Source organism: Physcomitrium patens, chromosome 9, assembly GCF_059467195.1.
Source record: "Physcomitrium patens ecotype Gransden chromosome 9, ASM5946719v1, whole genome shotgun sequence".
NCBI lineage: Eukaryota > Viridiplantae > Streptophyta > Bryopsida > Funariales > Funariaceae > Physcomitrium > Physcomitrium patens.
The window spans coordinates 11,699,490-11,718,966 of NC_143418.1; the positions used below are offsets into that span (position 1 = coordinate 11,699,490).

Below are 19,477 nucleotides of genomic sequence, written 5' to 3' on the forward strand. Positions count from 1 at the left end.
CCCACCCCCGCGCTCCCCTTTGCCTCTGGCCATTGTGCGCGTGCATCATTGATGAGTGAGTATAGCCGCGAAGCCACGGCGATCCTGGGCACCCTTGGTCCCTTCTCCTTTTCGGGATGCACTCTTCGTGGCCCTTGCGCCAATCAAGCCCAATTTCGTCGTAAATAACGTAGTATTGACTTCATGCGAGGGCAGTGACTCTGGAGGGCGGTCGACCTATTCGACTAGAAGGAAGAAGGCTTAGACCGGGGACGGTAGTCGTCGTCTGTGAAAGGGAACTATCAAACTACTAGGAGGTCTGTTTTTACAGCGTTTCAGATGTGGTGTGTGAGTAGATTTGTTTGCGAATCAGGGATTTTAGGGTGGAATGGTTTTTTCGTGATTTGTTTCGGTTTGGTGTCGGAGTATCGAGGGCGGCGAAGGGTTTGGACGAATCGAGTGGCTGACGTTAGACATTGTGTTGGTGTTCTAGGGATACAGGGTTGGATTGTGAATGCTAAGAGGAGGGTTGGCTATTAGAGAAGGAGAGGTGTTTTCGAGCTATGGCGTCTCGTCGGGCTGCAATTTTGGCCCGTAGAGGAGCTAGCTGTATTTCGTCATCGAGGCGGGGCGGGGCTAAACCTGTATGCTCCACCGGGGAGCTTTTGGAATGCAGTTTCCAAAGTGGAGAGTTCTCTGCGGAACGTAGGTTTTCTACAGTGCCTTCCTTCAATGGGCGTGTCGAACGTGCGGCTGATCTTTCCTCAAGGTATATAATTCGATTCGTTTTGTTTGGTGTCTACAGTTACTGTTTATGCATATCCTTGGCTAGAGCATAGTGTTAGACGGGTATATTCATCGGGCTAGAATTCCACCATTTCCTTTCTCAGTCACCTACTACTTCAATTCTTAATGTTTTATTGTTGAGCTCGTTTTAATGACTTGGGATATAACTGAGTACCTTATGGGCTAGGTTCCAATTCTGCACCAAATGCACACCTTTACGTCACACTACTCCCATGTTTTCAATCCCATGTTTATAAGTTATGGAGAATATTTGGACGTATTCGTTGTCATTGCTGTTCGCCCTAGTCTTATTTATGATGTAAATAAGTGCTTCCTATGTGAATACGGTGAGATCTAATTTTCAGGATGCAATGTGATGTTGTACATTGCATGCGTCGCTTGCTTAGCGCTATAGCCATATCTTGCGGCGTTACTTTGATGTAAATGAAGATGGTGGCGTTGATGAGATGCTACGTCGCTTGCATTTCAAGTGATGACGAAGTTGATAAACTGTCATGGCCAGCTGCATATGTGTCAATGGTTCTCCGTTGTATTTGAGCCTTGCTTTGTTTCGTACCCATCTAGGTGAACCTTTTCACATCGTTTGTTTCGTCGTTATGGGTTCAAGTGAATTCTTGTTGCAGTTCTGACACGTGCTGAACATTCTCAAAACCTTTCTTTTTGTACTGACCCAGGTTCACTCTCCAGTCTAAATCTCCAACGGTGCCCAAGAACTATTCCAGAGGACAAAAATCATCTCTACATGCTTCAAGTGGTATGTGAATTCATCTGTCTAATAAAGTCAGAGTTGTCACGAACGTTGGGCACCAATAGCTTGTTGGCCATTTGTCGAGTGATGTGAAGAAGATCGTGAGGAAGTCCATTAGTCTAAAACATCAGTGTTTAACTTCTAGATGGAGATTCTTTTTTCAGAATGACGATCTGAGATCTGAGAGTCAGAACATACTCATATTATTTACTTTTAATTCTAAACTTTCTGGACGCAGTTAACTCTGTCATGGAAATTGGGATGCCATCACTTTCACCGACCATGACCCAGGTATTTCTTAGAACCCATCTTAGACTCCTATTTTCGTTTTTCTAGCGATTAGGTTTTATTTTTCTTTGTTAGGTACGATTTTAGGGCAGTAGCCATGTAAAGTTTGCGTATACATTAATAACTAATTACGGTCATGCCAATTGCACATCTTTACTCTTTGCAGGGTAACATAGCTGTTTGGCGGAAGAAAGAGGGAGATGAAGTTGTCGCGGGAGATGTTCTGTGTGAAATTGAGACGGTATGTAGTTGACACTGAGACATCTGTAAGCCCGCTTCATCATGAGATTTTGTGTAATTTCGGTGACAGTTTTCCCTCAGCATTTGTTTTCTTTCTTCGCCTGTGCTGATGACTGTGTCATTCACTGGGATAACTTTGTAAACAGGATAAGGCAACACTAGAGATGGAATCTATGGAAGATGGATTCCTTGGCAAAATTCTAGTTAAAGATGGAGCGAAGGACATCCCAGTCGGCCAGGTATATTTAATATCGTGGGGAAATGCCTTCCACTTTGACGTTTGTGATCAAATTGGGTACAGGGATAAATACCTTAAAGCACAATTTTCTCACTCTTTTTTGTCACTCGTCGTTCTTTGAACCAATATTAAGAAGATATCTCTCTCTACTCCCTCTTCTTATTAGCTGCTGTTGATCTTTTGTGATCGACAGGCTATCTGTTTGATGGTAGACACAAAGGAGGAATTGGAATCAATTGGTGACTACAAGCCTTCAGGTGGTGGTGGTGATTCCTCGCCGCCACCAAAGAAAGAGGAGTCAACTCCATCTCCTCCTCCTCCTCCCTCTAAGAAGCAAGACAAGTCTGAACCTACACCATCGAAGCCTGGTCATGCTACTCCAAGTCCTCCATCTGGTGGAAATCGTATTTTTGCAACTCCTGCAGCGAGAAAGTTTGCGGAGGAGAAGAAAGTAATCATCCGGAACTCGTTTCTTGTTTGTGGTGTATCTGTGAATCCATGTTACTTTTGGCCATTTTGTGCATGAAGCAGTAATTGTTTCATTGTAGCCCCAATTCTCTCCTTCTAAAATTTATGTATCGCTTTATCTTCTTATTTTTTGAGCGAAGATTTATTTTTATTTTTATGCAGTTGTCCTTGACTAGCATCGAGGGGACAGGTCCAGATGGAGGAATCGTAAAGGCTGATGTTGAGGCGTATTTAGGTAATGATGTAAACATGGCATTATTTTTGTCACTTTTTTGCCTCTTGATGTGTTTATTAGTGTTAACTTCTTCTGACGTTATGCATTCTGTCAAGTAAATAATATGGGTTTGAATTTCATTCAAGTTCATAGTATACTCCCCACTTCTGGGGACACAATTGGTTGGAGCTATCTGAAATTTACTACTGCCGTGTTTCATCATTAATGTCGTTGCCACTTGTTTGTGTTGGTTGTTGAGTAAATACGTGAAATTTGTGCAGCATCAAAACCTTTTCCTTCAGAAAAGTCAGTGTCTAGAACAGACCAACATGTTTCTGGTGGAGCCCCACCGAAAGGAGTTGCTCCAATTGACGATTTGAGCTACACTGATATTCCAAATACTCAGATCAGAAGGGTAAACTCTCCAATTTTTTTCACGTAACAAATTCGGAGAATAGCTGAGCTGTTGGAAGAGCCTTGTTAGATCTTTCTAATCATCTAAGTAACTTTGTGTCGGGTTTAATTATATACATGCTCACAGTTTGTGTTGGGTAATACTGTCTTTGTGGTACAGATTACAGCGAAACGTCTACTGCAGTCAAAGCAAACCATACCTCACTACTATCTTAGCCTTGACATACGTGTTGACAAGCTTCTTCAGTACGTAGCTCTTTTTCATCTTTCGAAATTTTCAGTCTTTCTTGCCAGCATTGGTGCGAAGTGAAATATATATGAGCTTCATAAAGGACATGACGAGATCATACTGGTGTTACGCAGCTCATTTATGATATTTTCCTGTTCTGATATCTAGGCTACGAGGTGATTTGAATGCTTCATTGGATGCATCGAAGAAGAAGGATGCTCCAACCAAGAAATTGTCGCTAAACGACTTCGTCATTAAGGTTAAATTTGTTTAACCTCTATCAGTTTCTAACCATCATCGTGTGTTTGGTCTTTGAGTTTGGAAGGCTTCTATTTGTTTCCCTTACTGATTTCTGTTTTGTGGACGTACAGGCTGCAGCCTTGGCACTGCAGAAGGTTCCAGAAGTCAATAGTACCTGGACTGATGAATACATTAGGCAGTAAGTGTGGGCTGATGTATCAGTTAATTTGCTTTACTTGATATATTCTTGAGGCAGGCTCTCCTCTTAGTTCTTGTGTGGGCAAAGTAGCTTTAATTTTGAAGTTGCAGTGGTGTGTGGAGACCATGAGAATGAGAACGATGAAGTATCTGATGTCCTAGTAATTGAGCAGATAAAGTTCTGTTAAAAGGAAAGTGTACCAATCAGATGCTAAATATTATTTGCCTTGATTGCATTTCTCTTGCTGATTATTTTTTGCGTTAACTCATGAACAGGTACCATAATGTCAACATCAGTGTTGCTGTCCAGACTGAGCACGGACTGATGGTCCCTGTTGTTAAGGTAATTTTTGTGATATGTTACATCTTGGAGACATCAATACGTGTATAATCTTGTATTTGATCAATGAAGCTGTTCATATGTGTCCTGACCGTTGTTTTGGCTTTTGTAGGATGCGGATAAGAAGGGTTTGGCCACAATTACAGAGGATGTGAAGACATTAGCAGGCAAGGCCAGGTCGAATACAATGAAGCCCAGTGACTACGAGGTATGCTAAATTTAATGACGACTGATTTCGAACAGTTTACATTGATCATGTTTTGATGTATTCAGCTATTCATAATTATTTTCAAACTAGTTCAAGTGTTGATGGGCACCAATTTTATGTTCATATCTTTAGGGATCAGCCTTAAATCATTCAGGAGACAATTTGTAATTGTTACATGTTGGTGCCTGGGCTTTTGAGAGTTGACCTGTGGCAACTAAATATTCCGAAGGAAAGTTTATTAGATTCATTATTATTTAAGACGAATGCATCTCTGAAATTATCTTGATGCCAATGGTTCCTTGATTCTGGAAGGATAAACAGTTGGAAATTCCGTGTTTCTGTGATTTGAAGATTATGATTTTTATTTTTTAGTTTCATTTTTCCTTCGTTTTTTACTAAATGTTTTTTAACTGCAACAATTCTGCAGGGTGGAACATTTACAATCTCCAATTTGGGAGGACCTTTTGGGATTAAACAATTTTGTGCTATCATCAATCCTCCTCAAGCAGCCATTCTTGCTGTTGGGACTAGTAAGTCTTTTTTTAATCCCCTGATTAGTTTTTGTGTTACTCTTTGAGCTTTCAGGATCTTTCAGGACGTGCAGGTAAGAGTCACATTCAAGCAGGTTTATGAAGTATGCACTATCGGAGACTGCTGTAGGTTTTCTATTTTTAGGATCATCTTCAAATTTTTAGTCCGTGTGTTGGAACGGAATGCTTATTTGGCGGAATTTACAAGTTTAAGTGCGAATACTTTATTTGAAGGTTATGAATGATTTTCACCATTAAACGTTTAATGTTATCCAAGTGGACTTCACTTTCGATTACTGATCTTCTGTTGTCAAATCATCCACAGCTGAGAAGCGGTTGGTGCCAGGACTTACACCAGATCAATATGACGTCGGCACTTTTATGACTGTTACAATGAGCTGTGATCATCGTGTTATTGATGGTAAGTTCCGTTTCTGATCTTTTAAATGTATTAGTGCCGAACGAACTTAGTGTGAGTTCATAACCTCAACGAACGAACTTGGTGTGTGCTAATAAGCTCAACGAACAAACCTGACAAGTTTTGAACCATTTGTATTAAAGATCGCTGTTGATAACCTGACGCTTTTTACCGTCTGATTTGGAAGTAATCACTTGTTGCATCATGTTGTAGGCCATTTTTGTTTTACATACATCATGTGATCATATTTTTGTGGCAGGTGCTGTGGGTGCACAATGGTTGGGAGCGTTCAAGTCCTATATTGAGGACCCTGTTACTCTTATGCTGTGAGGATGCTCCTATTACTATATTCTGTCAGCAGAACTGGGCTACTTTCTTGCTGTAGTAATCGATAGTCATGTGACGTGATTCAGCGTTACTGCTGTCTTGGGAAGCACTTGCATAATCTGACTACGATTAGTTTACCAGAGCTCTTGTGCTTGGCATGCCGACTGGTATAGAATGCTTTTTTAATAAAATTATATGAAGGCGCCTATCAGTTTAAGTACATTGTACCAAACAATGAGGACGAATCTGCTAGATGAATCTTCTCTAATACATATTTTCATAGGTATTCATCAACCCATGTCATCGTACAGCGCTATGATGTGGAAGTTATATTTTTTTAGTTGGGATTATCTTACAAGGCTGGGTATCCAAGTATTTCTTAGATTTATTCTGTTTTATTTCTTATTCGCGATCAACTGTAGTAGTCATGCATTAAAGCATTCTAGTTTTGGGATATTCGTCCAATTTGTGGAACACTTCCCCAACATCTATGTTGCACCGTAACAATTCTGGTGGTAAGATGCAGAGAAAGAAGTTATATCCCACCTTTACAGCTATTAAATTGGAACCTTACGTTAGCATTAAAGTATGCAATGTATGAAATTGTTTCATCTAAATTTCATGCAATTATAATTACAGCTTTGGAAACATTTGAATGGTCTGTTTGCATCATAATAGTGTGTAGCATCAAAGTGTCTTAAGTTATTATTGCCAATGAATGTCAACTATCAGATATTTGTTCAGAGAGATTGATAAAATTAATTATGACTTTGAATCGTTATGTATTTCCACATGATTTGCACTCATTCAAGAACATTGTAAATAGGTAGAACAATACTACTTCTGAATCTATTAACTTTTTAGGGCCAACATATACCGTTAGAAATGAGAAATGTGTATCCTATGATAGTCTCGGACTCCATGTGAAACAAACAGAACTTCGTCACATGAAGATCCATTAACGGTAATTGAAAGTCACTGTTTATTGCAAGTCGGGTTACCTTACAGCCACTTGGCCTAGGCTCACATATAATCGATGTTCCCAGTGCAAAGTCCAGTGACTTCGAATCCATCTTATGGCAAAATCCACAGAAAATGAGTCCTGCACAAAGAACCACCTTCTTCGGACTGAACAATAACACATTTTGCCTGAAGAAAGGTCGTAGATGAAAGAACTCGAAGGAACCACAAGCCGAAGCAGATACTACTTACTGCTTCGAATAGAGGTTAATCTACTTAATGTTCTTCGTTATCATTCGTCGTAGTACTAACAAACCATCGTCGTCGGACTACTAAACCAATGGTCGTAGGACTTGATTTGTTCCTGCGAAATTTCTTCCTCTTATATGACATGTCTATTAGACTAATATTGATAAATTTTGTTATCTAGTCTACGCTTTTTACAACAGGTTGAAGTTGAAGTTGTGTTAAACTTGCAATCAATTAATGTTGCTGCGATTTAAATTTGCACCATTTCGTTGTTGTTGGACAATCATTTCCGGCGGTGTTTCTCTGCTTCGCTTTCCTTCATCTATTTTCTTAACTAGGAAGTCTCTGTATGGTATCAAGAACCGCTCCAAACCTGCATATCAGTGAATTGCAGTGTTAACCTAATCACTTCATATCTGGCAAATCTGGCAACCCAGAAAATTTGGCAACTTATCTCGAAGAAGAATTCCTGTCAATATAAGAACTTTGTTTGCAAGAAAAAGTTCTCAACTAAGGGTTTTGCACGATGTTAGTTTTTGATAAATAGGGTACACCTTTGCTCATGATCAACCCATGTAGAAGGTACAGATCATGAGCTCAATCAGGAGGATACTATGAGGCATCTTAAACTGAAGGTGATCAGATTAGATACTTACCCAGTACGTATAGATTCCGATAAGTTTGTCCTAGCGATGTGATTTTTTCTGATTCAGGTATATTTTGCAAGCAATTCAGGAACTTTTTGTCCGCATCATGTAACTTGGCCTGATCAAGGGTGTCGTATCTGTTTGCGCACACATGTTGGTGAGAGACACGATCACTTCCTCTCATAGAATCAGCATAGGAACTACAAATCATGCTGTAAACAGGAAAATATACCTTACAAAACGCGGAATTATCATGTCATTCTAGCTGGTGTCTAAAAGCTCCCACCCAGTCTACACAATCTCAAGTCAACTCAGTGGCGAGTAATGCTTACTATAACCTGGATAAATTCAAATGCCCTAGCAGAGTTCAAATTACAGTATAAACAACGAGCGCAAAATCGATTAACTTTGACAGACCCTGTGCAAGTGCAATCACTACTACACAGAAAAGGATAGGTTAAGATGATAAATACCCCATATCATGACGGTAGCAGCAGTAATCCAACCAATCAGTAGGTGGTTTGTCCCAGTGAAGTGAGCCAGACTCGCGGCCGCTGGAATAATTTGGGCCGCAGTAATTGCCATACCTAGGGAAAAATCGAGAGAACAGGTTTCTTGAGCCGGTATGCCAAGGAACCGTGGCGGTGTAAGGAACAAAAGGGGGAACTCGACAACCGCCCTCCTGGCTTATCTCCACTTGCTTTTGTACGTCTTCTGCTTCTGGCAACGTAATGGCTTGGTTTTCTTGGTCATCCTTCGCAAATATAAGGCTGTGTGCGGTATTCAGAAACTTCAGACTATCCACCTTCATAACTACTTGATGTCTTTCTGTTGCCTCCTTTTACACACTCATACAAATATGCTCAAACCTGTGCAAACACACGAACATCGGTCTGTTACAAGATGATCTCCTGTCCGGTACGCAAGAAAGTTGCAGGAAATATGAAACAGAGCAGCACCAGAGGGAAAATTTTAGTTAAAATGAGAAAATCCAATTACAGAATAATGTTAATATATTATTCTTTCAGGAATGATGGTCATGATGATAACTTTCTAGCTCAAATCGAACAAAACCCTGTGCAAAACGAAGAACATCTCAGAGAGAATCAATCATCTCAAAAGTGCAAACCACGTTCTTGTTTGATACGAGGACTTTAGAAACCTTCAAAATTTTCAATACTTGAAGTGAGATTGATAATACCACTAAGATTGCGATCCCTTTCCCACCAAAATAAGCATTTGAAAATGGCCTCATGGAAGAAGCAAGATGAAGTTCTTAGTGAACAAACTACTCACATGTGCACTAAGTCAGCAAGATCTAAAGAGTGTGCTAGTGGTGTGTTACAAAAAGCAAAACAATTCGTAAGCAAATTTGAAACAGTAGATAATTTGTAGCACAGAATATCGCCTCTATCAGTTAGCGTCTGCACATTGTCTGAATCCGACCTACAGTCGAAAAACTGTGCACTCTTGAGGTACCTCTAACTGAATGAGTGGTCTCTAAGACTCTTTCAAAGCGATTTGCCTATGGTCATGTGCAACTATTGCGCGCGAGCATGAATTACACCAGGAGTATCTCTGTCGCACGATCACATCCAGAAGCCTACTTCGAAAAAATAAACTGAAAATGTAAACGTTATAATAGAAGCTGCATCCTGAAACAGAATTGCATCAACTGTACGAAAACCCAAGTCCAATACAACATTTGTCAAGGGCATCGCTTCAAAGCGTCTGCACGACCACGTGTTCAACATAATACCTAATCACAGAAATTGAAAGACATTTTGCGAATTTGCACAAAATTGGAATATAGGAAGCGCGCACCCGATGCCTCTGTCCACAGCGGATACTGAGCTAAATCCGATCCAAGGTACACCGCAAGTGAAGAAGGCGCTACAACCAGGATCGAACTAAACCGACTAGAAACACATCAATGGAATTTGGTGCTATGGTTCACAAATCAGCCTCAGCATGCAGTAGAAACCCATCAGTTAGAGGCCACGTTCACGCCACAGTGAAAGGCAATCGTTCAACGCCATGGCCGTAGCAGGGACGGTAGTGAGAGAATCGGTGCGACAAGTGGCGCACAGGCAAAATAAGTCATAGGAACCTCTCCAAGAGCAATAAAGGACGCCATCTTCGTAGGGTCATCAATCCCCCAAGTCTACTTCCGTTGTTTTGTGCCGTGAGATCGCCGGCTCTGAACAACCCAGCGAACTTGTGGCCTCTAATTAGCGCCACTCCACGCAAAATGCAGAGAGGAAGAATCTCAGTGCGAGGCATATCCTTCGATACGGGATCTTCTAGAACAACGATGCTCAACACCCATTTTTAAAGACATGTCACTGACTTCTACAACCATTCGAGGCACGCCATCGTCTCTGGCTCGATCGTCTTCCTCATCGTGAAACAGAATTGAACAAGTTTTCTATAGCGGGGCACGCTTTTGCTTCAGCTTATTTATACGTTTAAGCTGAGATTCCACAAATATGGAACTATGAGCACAGTATGTTACTTTTCTGAAAAAAATCTTTTGGGTGTTTTTTATTCTTCCCCACTTAAACAGACAAAGCGAATTGATATCATATCAACCTCTATTGTGCAATGTCCAGATCTGAAATACAAACTCTGTCCACAATCCACGTCTTCTTCACCTTCTCGTTGACGACGATAATATTTCGTCCAGAATAGTTCGCTTTCTGTCCGAAGATGCTCTGGTTACTTTTCGCAATGTGTCGTGTCTTATATCTCCCGGCGCTTACCCTGTAAGGTCAACCGAACAGAAAACGAGAAATAAAATCGGTCGTCGAAGTGAGGAACGATCGTCTGACAGAAGCAGCCTGTTTCTGCTTTCAAGGTTTCCATCTAAGGTTTGATTACGCTCCAAGTACTCTCTCGCTCGGTCCTTTGTTGGCTTTCATGCGGTGCGTGCTTCAATCAACAACTAGTATTTCACAATTGCCCTGTCCTATTTGACAGGATTTTACTCCATTCAAGTGCTTGTGCGTGCGGATGCGAGAGGGAGATCTTGACTTCCTCGGCTGCAGGGTTGATCGTCAGTAGCTACACTCTGAAAAGTTGTGATAAATTGGCGAGTGCGCAATTTTTGACAAGGTAGATTTGTTGTTTGGGCGCGTGGTAGGGCTGATTGCGCGCGGAAGTTTAGGTTTCAGTAGGTGTAAATGTTGTAAGGAGTGAGGGGAAGAGGGGAATGATGAACAGAAGTGTTACAGGAATCTGCACTGATGTGGGGTTGGAATGCTGAAACCCTAGTTTGAGGAAGACCGTGTGAGGTGCGAGGATTTTAGGTTCGAGGAGCCGAGGTCGCTGCACAGAGGAATATCGCTATCGTGTGCTAGCTGTAGCAGCGGCGTTGCGAGCTTCTGTAGGGGTTCCAGGACCCGTACACGATGAACGCGGGACCTTCAGGATTCCGTAAGCCAGTCTTTTGACGATTTCTCTCTCTCGCTCGCTCTCTCTCATGTAGATTTGTTTTCTGATATATATATATATATATATATATATATATCTTGTGAATGCACGCTTGATTCAGTTATACTCAAATAGGTGCCTTACAGTGTAGTCGAGGTTTTACTCGATCATTTTTAGGGTTTCTTTTGAAGTCTACCTTGTGGTCCGTGGTTTATTTTGTCGAGTAGTGGATTTGAATTAGAATTTTTGAACAAGATGGTATTTGCAGTGATGAGTGATTTGTTGCACTAAGGATTATGGTGATGTTATTTTTCATGTGGTCTTGCATCCCTTTTAATTTAGGAATAAGTTTATTCTGATTTTACAATATGCTCTGTAGCTGTCTTTTAATCTAAATTGCAGATTGTAACTTCAAAATTTTGACATTGGTGTTGCAAGCTAGCACTATTGATGCAGCTCAATATTAGAGTTGGTCAGTGTTTGAGGACATACTGTTCTTCCTCTGATGACAAATACATTTAGGGTTTTGAGACTATCGGTGGCTGGCTCCCTTTATCTTATCATACCTCGATTAGACTGATCTACATTGTTTCGAGTAAGATATTGCACGAGATAGTTGACATCGTAGACTTGGCTTTTGCAGACAATGCCCCTGTGACCAAGGCAATAGTGATGGCGTGTGGTCTGGCTTCGGTGCTGGTAGGCACTCAGGGCGGTGCGAGGGCTTTGAGCCTTTCTTACCAGGTATAGTGTTTTAGATATCTCTTACGTATTGATGAATCTTTTCTGACAGGTCTTGATTCAATATTAGATGAAGCTGTACTCAATAGCCCAACAGAGTTAGTCAGCAATGCTACTTGTCCACAGAGTTTACTTTCTGAAAACATGAATCATCAAATTTTAGGACGAGGTCAAGAATCAAATTGGATTGAAGCTTGTCTTTTGTTTTGGATTTGTGGCGTGACAGAAAATTGTACAAAAACTTCAGCTTTGGCGCTTGCTCTCGTCCCCATGTGTGTTTTCATCAACATCGGAGCTCTTGTTTGGACTTTACCTAATTTATTTTTTCAGAGTATTTGAAAGGCAAATTGGGTCGAATAAATACTTGGTATGGCTTGTTCTTCTCATCTTGCATTCCTCCACCTTTCGTGGATAGGATGATATACTAATGCTGACTTGCTGACAGAGTGTTAATGTATATAGTGCGAACTGTTCTGATCCCTGTCCTTTCCTTACGAACTAACCAAAGCAAGTGGATCTGACAGTTTTTTGTGTTATTTTCAACAATAATCTCGACAACCCTTGAAGTGATCGCACTGGCTGCCTTACAAGGTACCCAAGAATCCGTACGCTTGTTTTTTACTAAACGTATTTTGTAGTCCACTCTGCTCTTGGGTCCTCAGGAGTTATCGTAGATACCTTGTTTTCTTTTGGGGGGCTTTACTATTAATTTTAAACAATAAAATTTAGTCTCTGCAAATTTTGGTCTGAACTCTATGACTGGTACGAAATGGCAGTTCATGTGGATTTTTTTTATCTGCAGACCCAACATCTTTGACAGGAATCTCTTTGACACCTGGGCCTTATGGCTTAATGTTTGCATTATTTGTCCCTTTCTTCTTCGACATCCCAATTTCCACCCGCTTCAAAGTTTTTGGAGCACGCTTCTCGGACAAGTCCTTCGTTTATTTGGCAGGCTTGCAGGTAACTCTTATTTACGTCTGTCTTCATCTTACCGGTACCTTTCAATAATAAATTCAGTTTTCTTAGAAATTGACTCTCATGTGTAACATGGCACTTATCTCTCTGTGTGTGTTTATTGACAATGTTAAATTCTTATTACATTGTCTGGGTTTTTTTTTGCAGCTCTTATTGTCATCATGGAAGCAGTCCCTTATTCCCGGAGTTTGTGGACTTGTAGCAGGGTTTCTTTACAAGTCCAACGTTTTAGGAATCAAGAAAGTCAAGGTTGAACTCTAAGTCTTCTTGCATGCTTGTTGAGCAAATGCTATGTCTCGTTTTTTCAATTCATTGATGCATCTCTTACAAAGTTATTACGTCCTTCACATACTGCTGTTACACGTGTGAGCATGCACTGCTTTTGGTTCTATTTTTAAGTCTTTTTCTTTGTTCAGTTTCCAGAAGGGTTGGCAGCAGCAGCTGCAAGGCTGTTCGCGCCACTTCTTTCGTCAAACTCTGCACCACCAACAGCTAGGGGAGGAAGAGCTTCGGGTCAAAATGGTCATGCATTCCAGGTATGCATTTCAATCTAGTAGATATTCGTGCAATTTTACAGTTGACTGATTATCATGCTTAACTAGAACGAACCAATCAAACTAAATTTTTGTAGGGCTTCATATCTACCGTACTTTATTTCGTAGGTTCTCTGACAATCGTCTGACATGACATGCAGCATCGTTTTGCTGCTAGTGCACCGCCACTAACTGCACCACCAGAAGAGCATATTGCAACTTTAGTAGCGATGGGATTTGATCGAAGCGATGCCATGCAAGCTTTGGCGGTTGCTCGGAATGATATCACAGTGGCTACAAATTTGTTATTGGAATCTCATTGATATCACTTAGATCTGCTATAGTAAAAGAAGTACAGCAATTTCTGACAGGGTGTATAATTGATTGGAAAAGAGGGTACTTGTAGGTAGTGGCTGCAATGTTTGCATGCAGTGATGTTATCACTCAAGACTTGGCATATCAGCATTCCTTCATTCGAAGATATTGTAAAATTTACGTGAATGAATTTGGTGAGTTTACTGTTATGGAATTTATCTGAATTTTAATTGCAATTGAAAGGATATGAATAGAAAAATACTTGGAAGAATAAGCTTATTTTATAGAAAATGACAAAAGAATACAATCACATCGTTTTTTTTATTTTTTTTACACCTAAAATAAACGTTCAATGGATGATAACTAAGAATTAATTTTAGGGGTTCTAAATCTTACTTTACCTCGCGATTTTTCACTCTGTACAGTGGGGTACAGAAATAATTCGAATTTTTTTTCAAAGTGAATCAGTGTTAGAAATCACTGAACTTCAAAAAGCTCCAGCAGTGTCAAAAATGAACGCATTTTTGAGCCTTAAAATGCATTGCGAAGATAGTAGAATCTAGTTTCATGGTGTAACAAGTTTGCATTATAAAGTTGTGAAAATATACATCAAGAGAGCTTTTTGTTACATACTATCTACCATCTCGTACTACCACCCCCAGCTGCAATCACGGCTTGCATCCTATAAGGCATAGTGGAAATCAATGTACGAAGCCACTCTATAGATATGGTATCCCATACGGATTGAATTTTTTCTATCATTTCTAGCTTACTATTAGGTCTACTATGATGTTTGAGCAAATCTTTTACAACCATCCAAACGTTCTCTATTGGATTCAAGTCCGGTGAATTGGCAGGCCAAAACAACTTTTCTATACCATGAGCACATCTCCATTGCAGTGGCAATGAGCTACGGTGGACTGGAGCGCCATCCTCCATCAATATCAATTGCTCAAGGTCATCATGTAAGAAATAAAAGCCACTTAATACTCCTTCATAAACAATAGTGACAAAATCCCTTGCTGATCTCTTATCTAAAAGAATGATGACCAATGGAGACTTATCAAAGCCAGTAAAGGCACCCCAAACCATCACTGAACTACGTCTAGACTTAAAACTTGGTGCTATACAATCCCAATTATATTTTTTGTACGCCTTCCGCCACACTCTAATTTGCCGTGGATTTTTGCCAGTTTCGAATGACGATTCATCCGTCCAAATAATATTACACCAATCTTCAAACGTCCAACTCTCATAAGCACGTGCAAATGCAAGCCTATCTGCTTTATGTTTGATATTCAAATAGGGCTTTTTAGGTGCTATACAATTTCTAAAACCAAGCTCACGGAGGTAGAATCGAACAGTAGTTCGGGAAACACTCACCAAGTTTGCAAGTTCTACTAGAGTATGCCTTCTATTTGAACTGACAGCATGACATAACACCCGAAAATCCCGCTCAGACAACTTCCTGGGTCTGCCACATTGTGATTTCAACTACTCCACACTTCTATGGACCTTCCAATGACTCAAGATAGTTGAAATGGTGGAACAGGGAGCACTGAAGACTTCTGCAATGTCCTTACACTTCATCCCAGCCTTCCTCATCCCCACAATCTGATTCTTCTGTATAGGGGACAATGTTTTGTACTTCATGGTGCTTGCTGTAAGCCTTCAAATAGCACAAACCAACTTCTAGTTTGAAGGAGAGGAGTCACTGAAGCTAACGATGTCCAAAACCAAAAAAGAACACTTCTAAAATCTGTATGTGCTTCACAATCTCAATCTGTGGCAGTGCAATGTGCTTCACATCTTCAGATGGATTATATAAGTCACCCCATCCAAGCATTCTATGCTATCACTCCATTTTGCTGGCTGCATGCATGCCTAATTGCAACTGTGATTTTTTAGCTCACCTAACCACTTCCACATTAATCATCACATTTGCAATCTGCTTTTGAAGACACATGGCTAATTACATGCAATTAGACACCTCTTGCACTCCAAAAATAGATGGCCAAGTGTCGGGGAAAAATTCCTTCCAACATGATCACAACATTCAATTGAACAACAAGATTTTTTTAGCAAAAGTGGTGCTCTAGAAAAAAATTCGAATTATTTCTGTACCCCACTGTACACTCCACGTCTGTTTTAAATACAGTTGGGCTTCTGAAGACGTTACCTATCCATCATAGTGGCTACATTTCCGCTCTTAATCGAGAATAGTTTCGTCAGATTATGCGACGGGGTTTTGCTTTGAAGCACTTCAACCGTAAAATCAGGTGCTGTACGAAACTTGTCATCACCTGATGTCAGCAGCCCAGGGTAATGTCTAGTCGGGCTACTATTCTTCTTCCGTATCACAAGTTTACCGTGGTGCTTGGTAGTTGCGATAGCTATAGCCATATCGTTCGGAAATAGAGACCTCCACACCACAGCGTGCAGAAACGTCAAACAAAACAGGATGAGTACAGTCACGGACGCTACAACAGAGAGGAAAATGGCAATTCCTTTTGAGATGTAGCTTGGAACTTGTTGGGAGTAGTGGATGGAGGCAATTGCCGCTGCTGTCATCGGAAATGAGTACGCCCACCACGCCACTGAAAATCTGCTCAGCAAAGATTCCACCATCAATCTCTTGAAACGCAATCAAGAATAATCCTTACTGCTCAAAACGGGAAGGGTGAGTTCGGTTCAGAACATATGACTGTAGCAGCTTAAAGAGAACATTAGTAGGAGGAAGGATAATCACCTAGCGCCGCGAAAAAAGTTCAATCGGACACCCAGCAGGGCGTAGATGAATAGTGAGATGAAGAAAAAGATTTTGGAAACATTGCCGAAGGAGCCAGAGATGTACTTCCACGAGACGCTGGCGCTACTAGGAACAGCCACGAAGAGGAAATATATGGGATGGAGTTCTCTGGCAAGGGTGACATTTGAGCTTGGCAGTCGCTGATAGAGCGTCACGAAGAGGACTAAGTAGTGAGCAAAACCGATTGCCCACAGCAAGACGGCTATCTCGGCAAATCCCACGTAGCTCGACAGTTTCGCAGCCACGAAGTTGCCCACCACCGCCAGATGTGTGGACGGATTTGCTATTTTAGAGAGGCGCCGTTCGCCGCCAGAGAACCATTGGCCGTAGATCTTCAGTTCGAGAACTACGATGGGGACGATTAAGACCGCCAACACCGTCGAGCTCACGACTCCATCTCCCAGAGAGAAAGTTTGGGCGAGGAACATGCCCGTGATCCACGGCGTGAAGAAGTAGTTGATTCGCACAGGGTGGTGGAATTCCCGCCGCACTGCCTCGAAGTATACCGCACACTTGGCAAGGTAGATGGCAGAGTTGACAACAAGAGTGGCGAGAGCAACCCACCAGATGCCCACATGGATGGTGTGTGGAATATGTAATGCACTCATAGAGTCCACTCCAGACAAGTCTCTCCACAAGACGCTTTGACACCCCAGCCCCAAGCCAATACGAAACGCGCCAATTGGGAATCTAAGTAGGAACGGCCACAGCTCCTCGCGAGGGAGTAGCAAATCCTCCGATTCCTGATTGAGCAGTATCGAGTAATGTTTTTAGTTATTAATTTATCAGCCCTTTAATACGCAAATTCTTGGAACCACAGATCGAGTAACAACTACCTTACCCTCGGAGTTTCGAGTTCGGGTCCTTTCAGCGCGTCGAAATAGAGTCCGGCACTGACATTCTTCGGCGTCTTCTCCTCTTCAAAGAGTTGAATCTCTCCGTTTTGAGCGTTGCCTGCCCTGCCATCCTGTTCCACGTTTGTAAGAGAATTTCCCCTGGAGCCAGACGTAGAACGCGTCCGAAACAGTCCGTAGTTACCCTTGCGGGTGCGAGGACCTTCTGGTTGCGTACTGGTCTCAGTTGAGGCTATCAAGTTGTCACAGGAGCGACCCCGTTGTTGGCCTGGGAACTCGTTTGGATTAGAAAGAAACGTGCAGGGACTACTTTCGAGTGTGCTGTTCATGTGCGCTTGAGATAAAGGTCCGGAATGGGCAAACTCATGTGGAGCTCTGCATTGAGCTTGTCTGTGAGCTACCGGTGATGTAGGCTGGGACTGACAGGGTCGTCTACTTGTGCTGTTGCATGGTTGTTCTGCGCAATGAATACTTACCCTCGTCTCTCCCGGCACACTTGCTCTGGAGACAACTACGCTAGTACTGTCAGACTCGATATTTTGTGTAAATTTAGAGGTTTCTATACTTGATTTTCTGTGGACTCCATTCCCATCAGTAGTTGAATTACGGCGAATAATATCAGCAACTTTTGGAGAAGCCAATTGTGCTGCTTCAGTACTGCGCTGCGTTCCAGCTTGAGAAGGAGTATTACGTGGAGATGGATCGATCGCTTGCGCACTGTCAATATTTGAACAACTTGAAGGGATAGATTCTACGCCTTGATGCAACTGGGGGTGCACAGAAACCTCAATTTCGCCCCCCCACCCACAGAGACTAGTCATAGAAGGATCATGGTACATAGTAACACGCACGACGTTATGTTCGTCTGATGCTTCGAGAGCTTCATCGACATTAGGAGCGAGATCGGCACTCCAGAATCGTTGTTGAAAGGATATTTGAGGAGGGCCACGATTCGTTGGCCCCAGATTCCCCTCCTCTAAGCTACGGGAATCGGCACCAGGGACTACAGACATCATTCTACTTGCACTGTTGCGATCGCATGCAACCTTATTCTCTTAATCATACAGATGATCCATCTACACAACGCCTAACTGATATGGTTCGACACGGTGCTTCCTTGAATCTCGAGTATGATTCAACCGCAACCAGCTCCCGAGACAAGTGGTTGTTTCTATATTTCTATCAGGGTGATGCACGGAAAAGCAGGCATCGGACGCCTGGGTGGCTGCAGTGGCAACAGCAACGCATGAGCATGGCAACTGGAAAACGACAATGAACAATCGAACACTAAAAGCCTTAGTGATCGATAAATGAACTACAAATATCGGCACAAATGGTTGGGTGAGCTTTTAACCGAACTAAGCGGCGTTTGCATAAGGAGTTGGTGAGGTAGTGCGTGAAGTACAGCCCACATGGGCGACAAACGGCAGATTCGCTACCATTCGCTATTGGTCCAGGGATATGATAGTCTCTGGAGTTGTATATTCTCCTTTCACTCCGATCCCAGTCCGTCCATTGCATTAGACGCGCTGGCCAAGCGCGACCCCCAACGCGGTGTGACAGTATACGAACAAAAACCAACGAGCGGATTCTGGAGGATCCACATAACTCTGGAATAGTACTTGCAGCTTGTCGTGATCGCGATATGTCGATAGTAGCTGGAGAGCTGCTTTACGTAACTCGTGCATGATGTAAGTTGCGAGAGGATACTGCGGGAAGATTTAAAGGCGGAATGTTGGTAGGCATTGTGGTGGACGGTGATACAAGTTGTGGCGGCACCGTGATTCAATGATTGCCACATAAATTGTATCCTAATATTCTCATTCTGCAGTCTGCCAGTGGCCCCTCATCGCCCATTACTATATTAATGCTTCTATTGCTCAGTTAACATTGTAGTGGCTTCTAGGGCATGTCGACAGTTCTGTTAAAAAAAAGAAACCAATGCCTCAAAAGTGACCTCGCGCTCCGTTCAACGACGTTTCACTTCCTCTGTAGCGCACACTTCCCAGAATCTCGTTAAATATTCGTAAACTTTATAACGATTACTACGACCTATTGCTGTACATAAACAGT

The 19,477-nt window shown here is 41.9% G+C and overlaps 4 protein-coding genes across 10 annotated transcripts; 2 read left to right on the top strand and 2 right to left on the bottom strand.

Annotated features, from left to right (window-relative positions):
* Positions 1 to 507: 507 nt before the first annotated feature.
* Positions 508 to 6,106, top strand: LOC112286355 (dihydrolipoyllysine-residue acetyltransferase component 2 of pyruvate dehydrogenase complex, mitochondrial). Its single transcript, XM_024528159.3, has 16 exons — positions 508 to 748; positions 1,461 to 1,540; positions 1,773 to 1,825; positions 1,989 to 2,063; positions 2,209 to 2,301; positions 2,494 to 2,751; positions 2,931 to 3,003; positions 3,264 to 3,397; positions 3,557 to 3,642; positions 3,794 to 3,884; positions 3,997 to 4,064; positions 4,340 to 4,406; positions 4,516 to 4,611; positions 5,039 to 5,141; positions 5,467 to 5,562; positions 5,819 to 6,106. The coding sequence occupies exons 1-16, from the start codon at positions 543 to 545 to the stop codon at positions 5,887 to 5,889; spliced, it is 1,650 nt and encodes a 549-aa protein (XP_024383927.1). The 5' UTR covers positions 508 to 542; the 3' UTR covers positions 5,890 to 6,106.
* Positions 6,107 to 6,844: 738 nt separating this feature from the next.
* On the bottom strand, positions 6,845 to 10,165 carry LOC112286359 (uncharacterized). 2 transcript variants are annotated; one of them, XM_024528169.3, is made up of 4 exons: positions 9,567 to 10,165; positions 8,216 to 8,611; positions 7,752 to 7,879; positions 6,845 to 7,468 (listed from the first exon to the last, which is right to left on the bottom strand). In XM_024528169.3, the coding sequence occupies exons 2-4, from the start codon at positions 8,551 to 8,553 to the stop codon at positions 7,326 to 7,328; spliced, it is 609 nt and encodes a 202-aa protein (XP_024383937.1). In that variant the 5' UTR covers positions 8,554 to 8,611; positions 9,567 to 10,165; the 3' UTR covers positions 6,845 to 7,325. The 2 variants fall into 2 exon arrangements, with proteins under 2 accessions (XP_024383937.1, XP_024383938.1); XM_024528170.3 differs by having other exon boundaries at positions 9,502 to 9,865.
* Positions 10,166 to 10,658: 493 nt separating this feature from the next.
* On the top strand, positions 10,659 to 13,950 carry LOC112286358 (rhomboid-like protein 18). Of its 5 annotated transcripts, none has more exons than XM_024528166.3 (9): positions 10,659 to 10,856; positions 11,016 to 11,177; positions 11,818 to 11,918; positions 12,142 to 12,282; positions 12,440 to 12,506; positions 12,718 to 12,878; positions 13,041 to 13,142; positions 13,310 to 13,429; positions 13,588 to 13,950. In XM_024528166.3, exons 2-9 carry the CDS (start codon positions 11,153 to 11,155, stop codon positions 13,747 to 13,749), a joined length of 879 nt encoding a protein of 292 aa, XP_024383934.1. In that variant the 5' UTR covers positions 10,659 to 10,856; positions 11,016 to 11,152; the 3' UTR covers positions 13,750 to 13,950. The 5 variants fall into 5 exon arrangements, with proteins under 5 accessions (XP_024383934.1, XP_090109300.1, XP_024383933.1 ...); XM_090253174.1 differs by having other exon boundaries at positions 10,659 to 10,797; XM_024528165.3 differs by having other exon boundaries at positions 10,659 to 11,177.
* Positions 13,951 to 15,748: 1,798 nt separating this feature from the next.
* LOC112286354 (guard cell S-type anion channel SLAC1) lies at positions 15,749 to 19,085 on the bottom strand. 2 transcript variants are annotated; one of them, XM_090253172.1, is made up of 4 exons: positions 18,759 to 19,085; positions 17,392 to 18,629; positions 16,491 to 17,293; positions 15,749 to 16,346 (listed from the first exon to the last, which is right to left on the bottom strand). In XM_090253172.1, the coding sequence occupies exons 2-4, from the start codon at positions 18,418 to 18,420 to the stop codon at positions 15,917 to 15,919; spliced, it is 2,262 nt and encodes a 753-aa protein (XP_090109298.1). In that variant the 5' UTR covers positions 18,421 to 18,629; positions 18,759 to 19,085; the 3' UTR covers positions 15,749 to 15,916. The 2 variants fall into 2 exon arrangements, with proteins under 2 accessions (XP_090109298.1, XP_024383925.1); XM_024528157.3 differs by lacking the exon at positions 18,759 to 19,085 and having other exon boundaries at positions 17,392 to 18,744.
* Positions 19,086 to 19,477: the final 392 nt, after the last annotated feature.

Excerpts from the sequence above, each read along its gene's own strand:
- LOC112286354 (XM_090253172.1), bottom strand. The coding sequence starts at position 18,420 with ATGATGTCTGTAGTCCCTGGTGCCGATTCCCGTAGCTTAGAGGAGGGG. Across the intron at positions 17,294-17,391 it reads CCGAACTCGAAACTCCGAGG|GAATCGGAGGATTTGCTACT; the intron begins GTAAGGTAGTTG and ends CTGCTCAATCAG. Across the intron at positions 16,347-16,490 it reads AACTTTTTTCGCGGCGCTAG|ATTTTCAGTGGCGTGGTGGG; the intron begins GTGATTATCCTT and ends TTTGCTGAGCAG.
- LOC112286358 (XM_024528164.3), top strand. The coding sequence starts at position 10,755 with ATGCGAGAGGGAGATCTTGACTTCCTCGGCTGCAGGGTTGATC. Across the intron at positions 11,919-12,141 it reads CTTTGAGCCTTTCTTACCAG|AAAATTGTACAAAAACTTCA; the intron begins GTATAGTGTTTT and ends GTGGCGTGACAG. Across the intron at positions 13,143-13,309 it reads TAGGAATCAAGAAAGTCAAG|TTTCCAGAAGGGTTGGCAGC; the intron begins GTTGAACTCTAA and ends TTCTTTGTTCAG.
- LOC112286359 (XM_024528169.3), bottom strand. The coding sequence starts at position 8,553 with ATGAAGGTGGATAGTCTGAAGTTTCTGAATACCGCACACAGCCTTATA. Across the intron at positions 7,880-8,215 it reads TGCTACCGTCATGATATGGG|ATACGACACCCTTGATCAGG; the intron begins GTATTTATCATC and ends GTGCGCAAACAG. Across the intron at positions 7,469-7,751 it reads TCGGAATCTATACGTACTGG|GTTTGGAGCGGTTCTTGATA; the intron begins GTAAGTATCTAA and ends ACTGATATGCAG.
- LOC112286355 (XM_024528159.3), top strand. The coding sequence starts at position 543 with ATGGCGTCTCGTCGGGCTGCAATTTTGGCCCGTAGAGGAGCTAGCTGT. Across the intron at positions 3,004-3,263 it reads TGATGTTGAGGCGTATTTAG|CATCAAAACCTTTTCCTTCA; the intron begins GTAATGATGTAA and ends AAATTTGTGCAG. Across the intron at positions 4,407-4,515 it reads TGATGGTCCCTGTTGTTAAG|GATGCGGATAAGAAGGGTTT; the intron begins GTAATTTTTGTG and ends TGGCTTTTGTAG.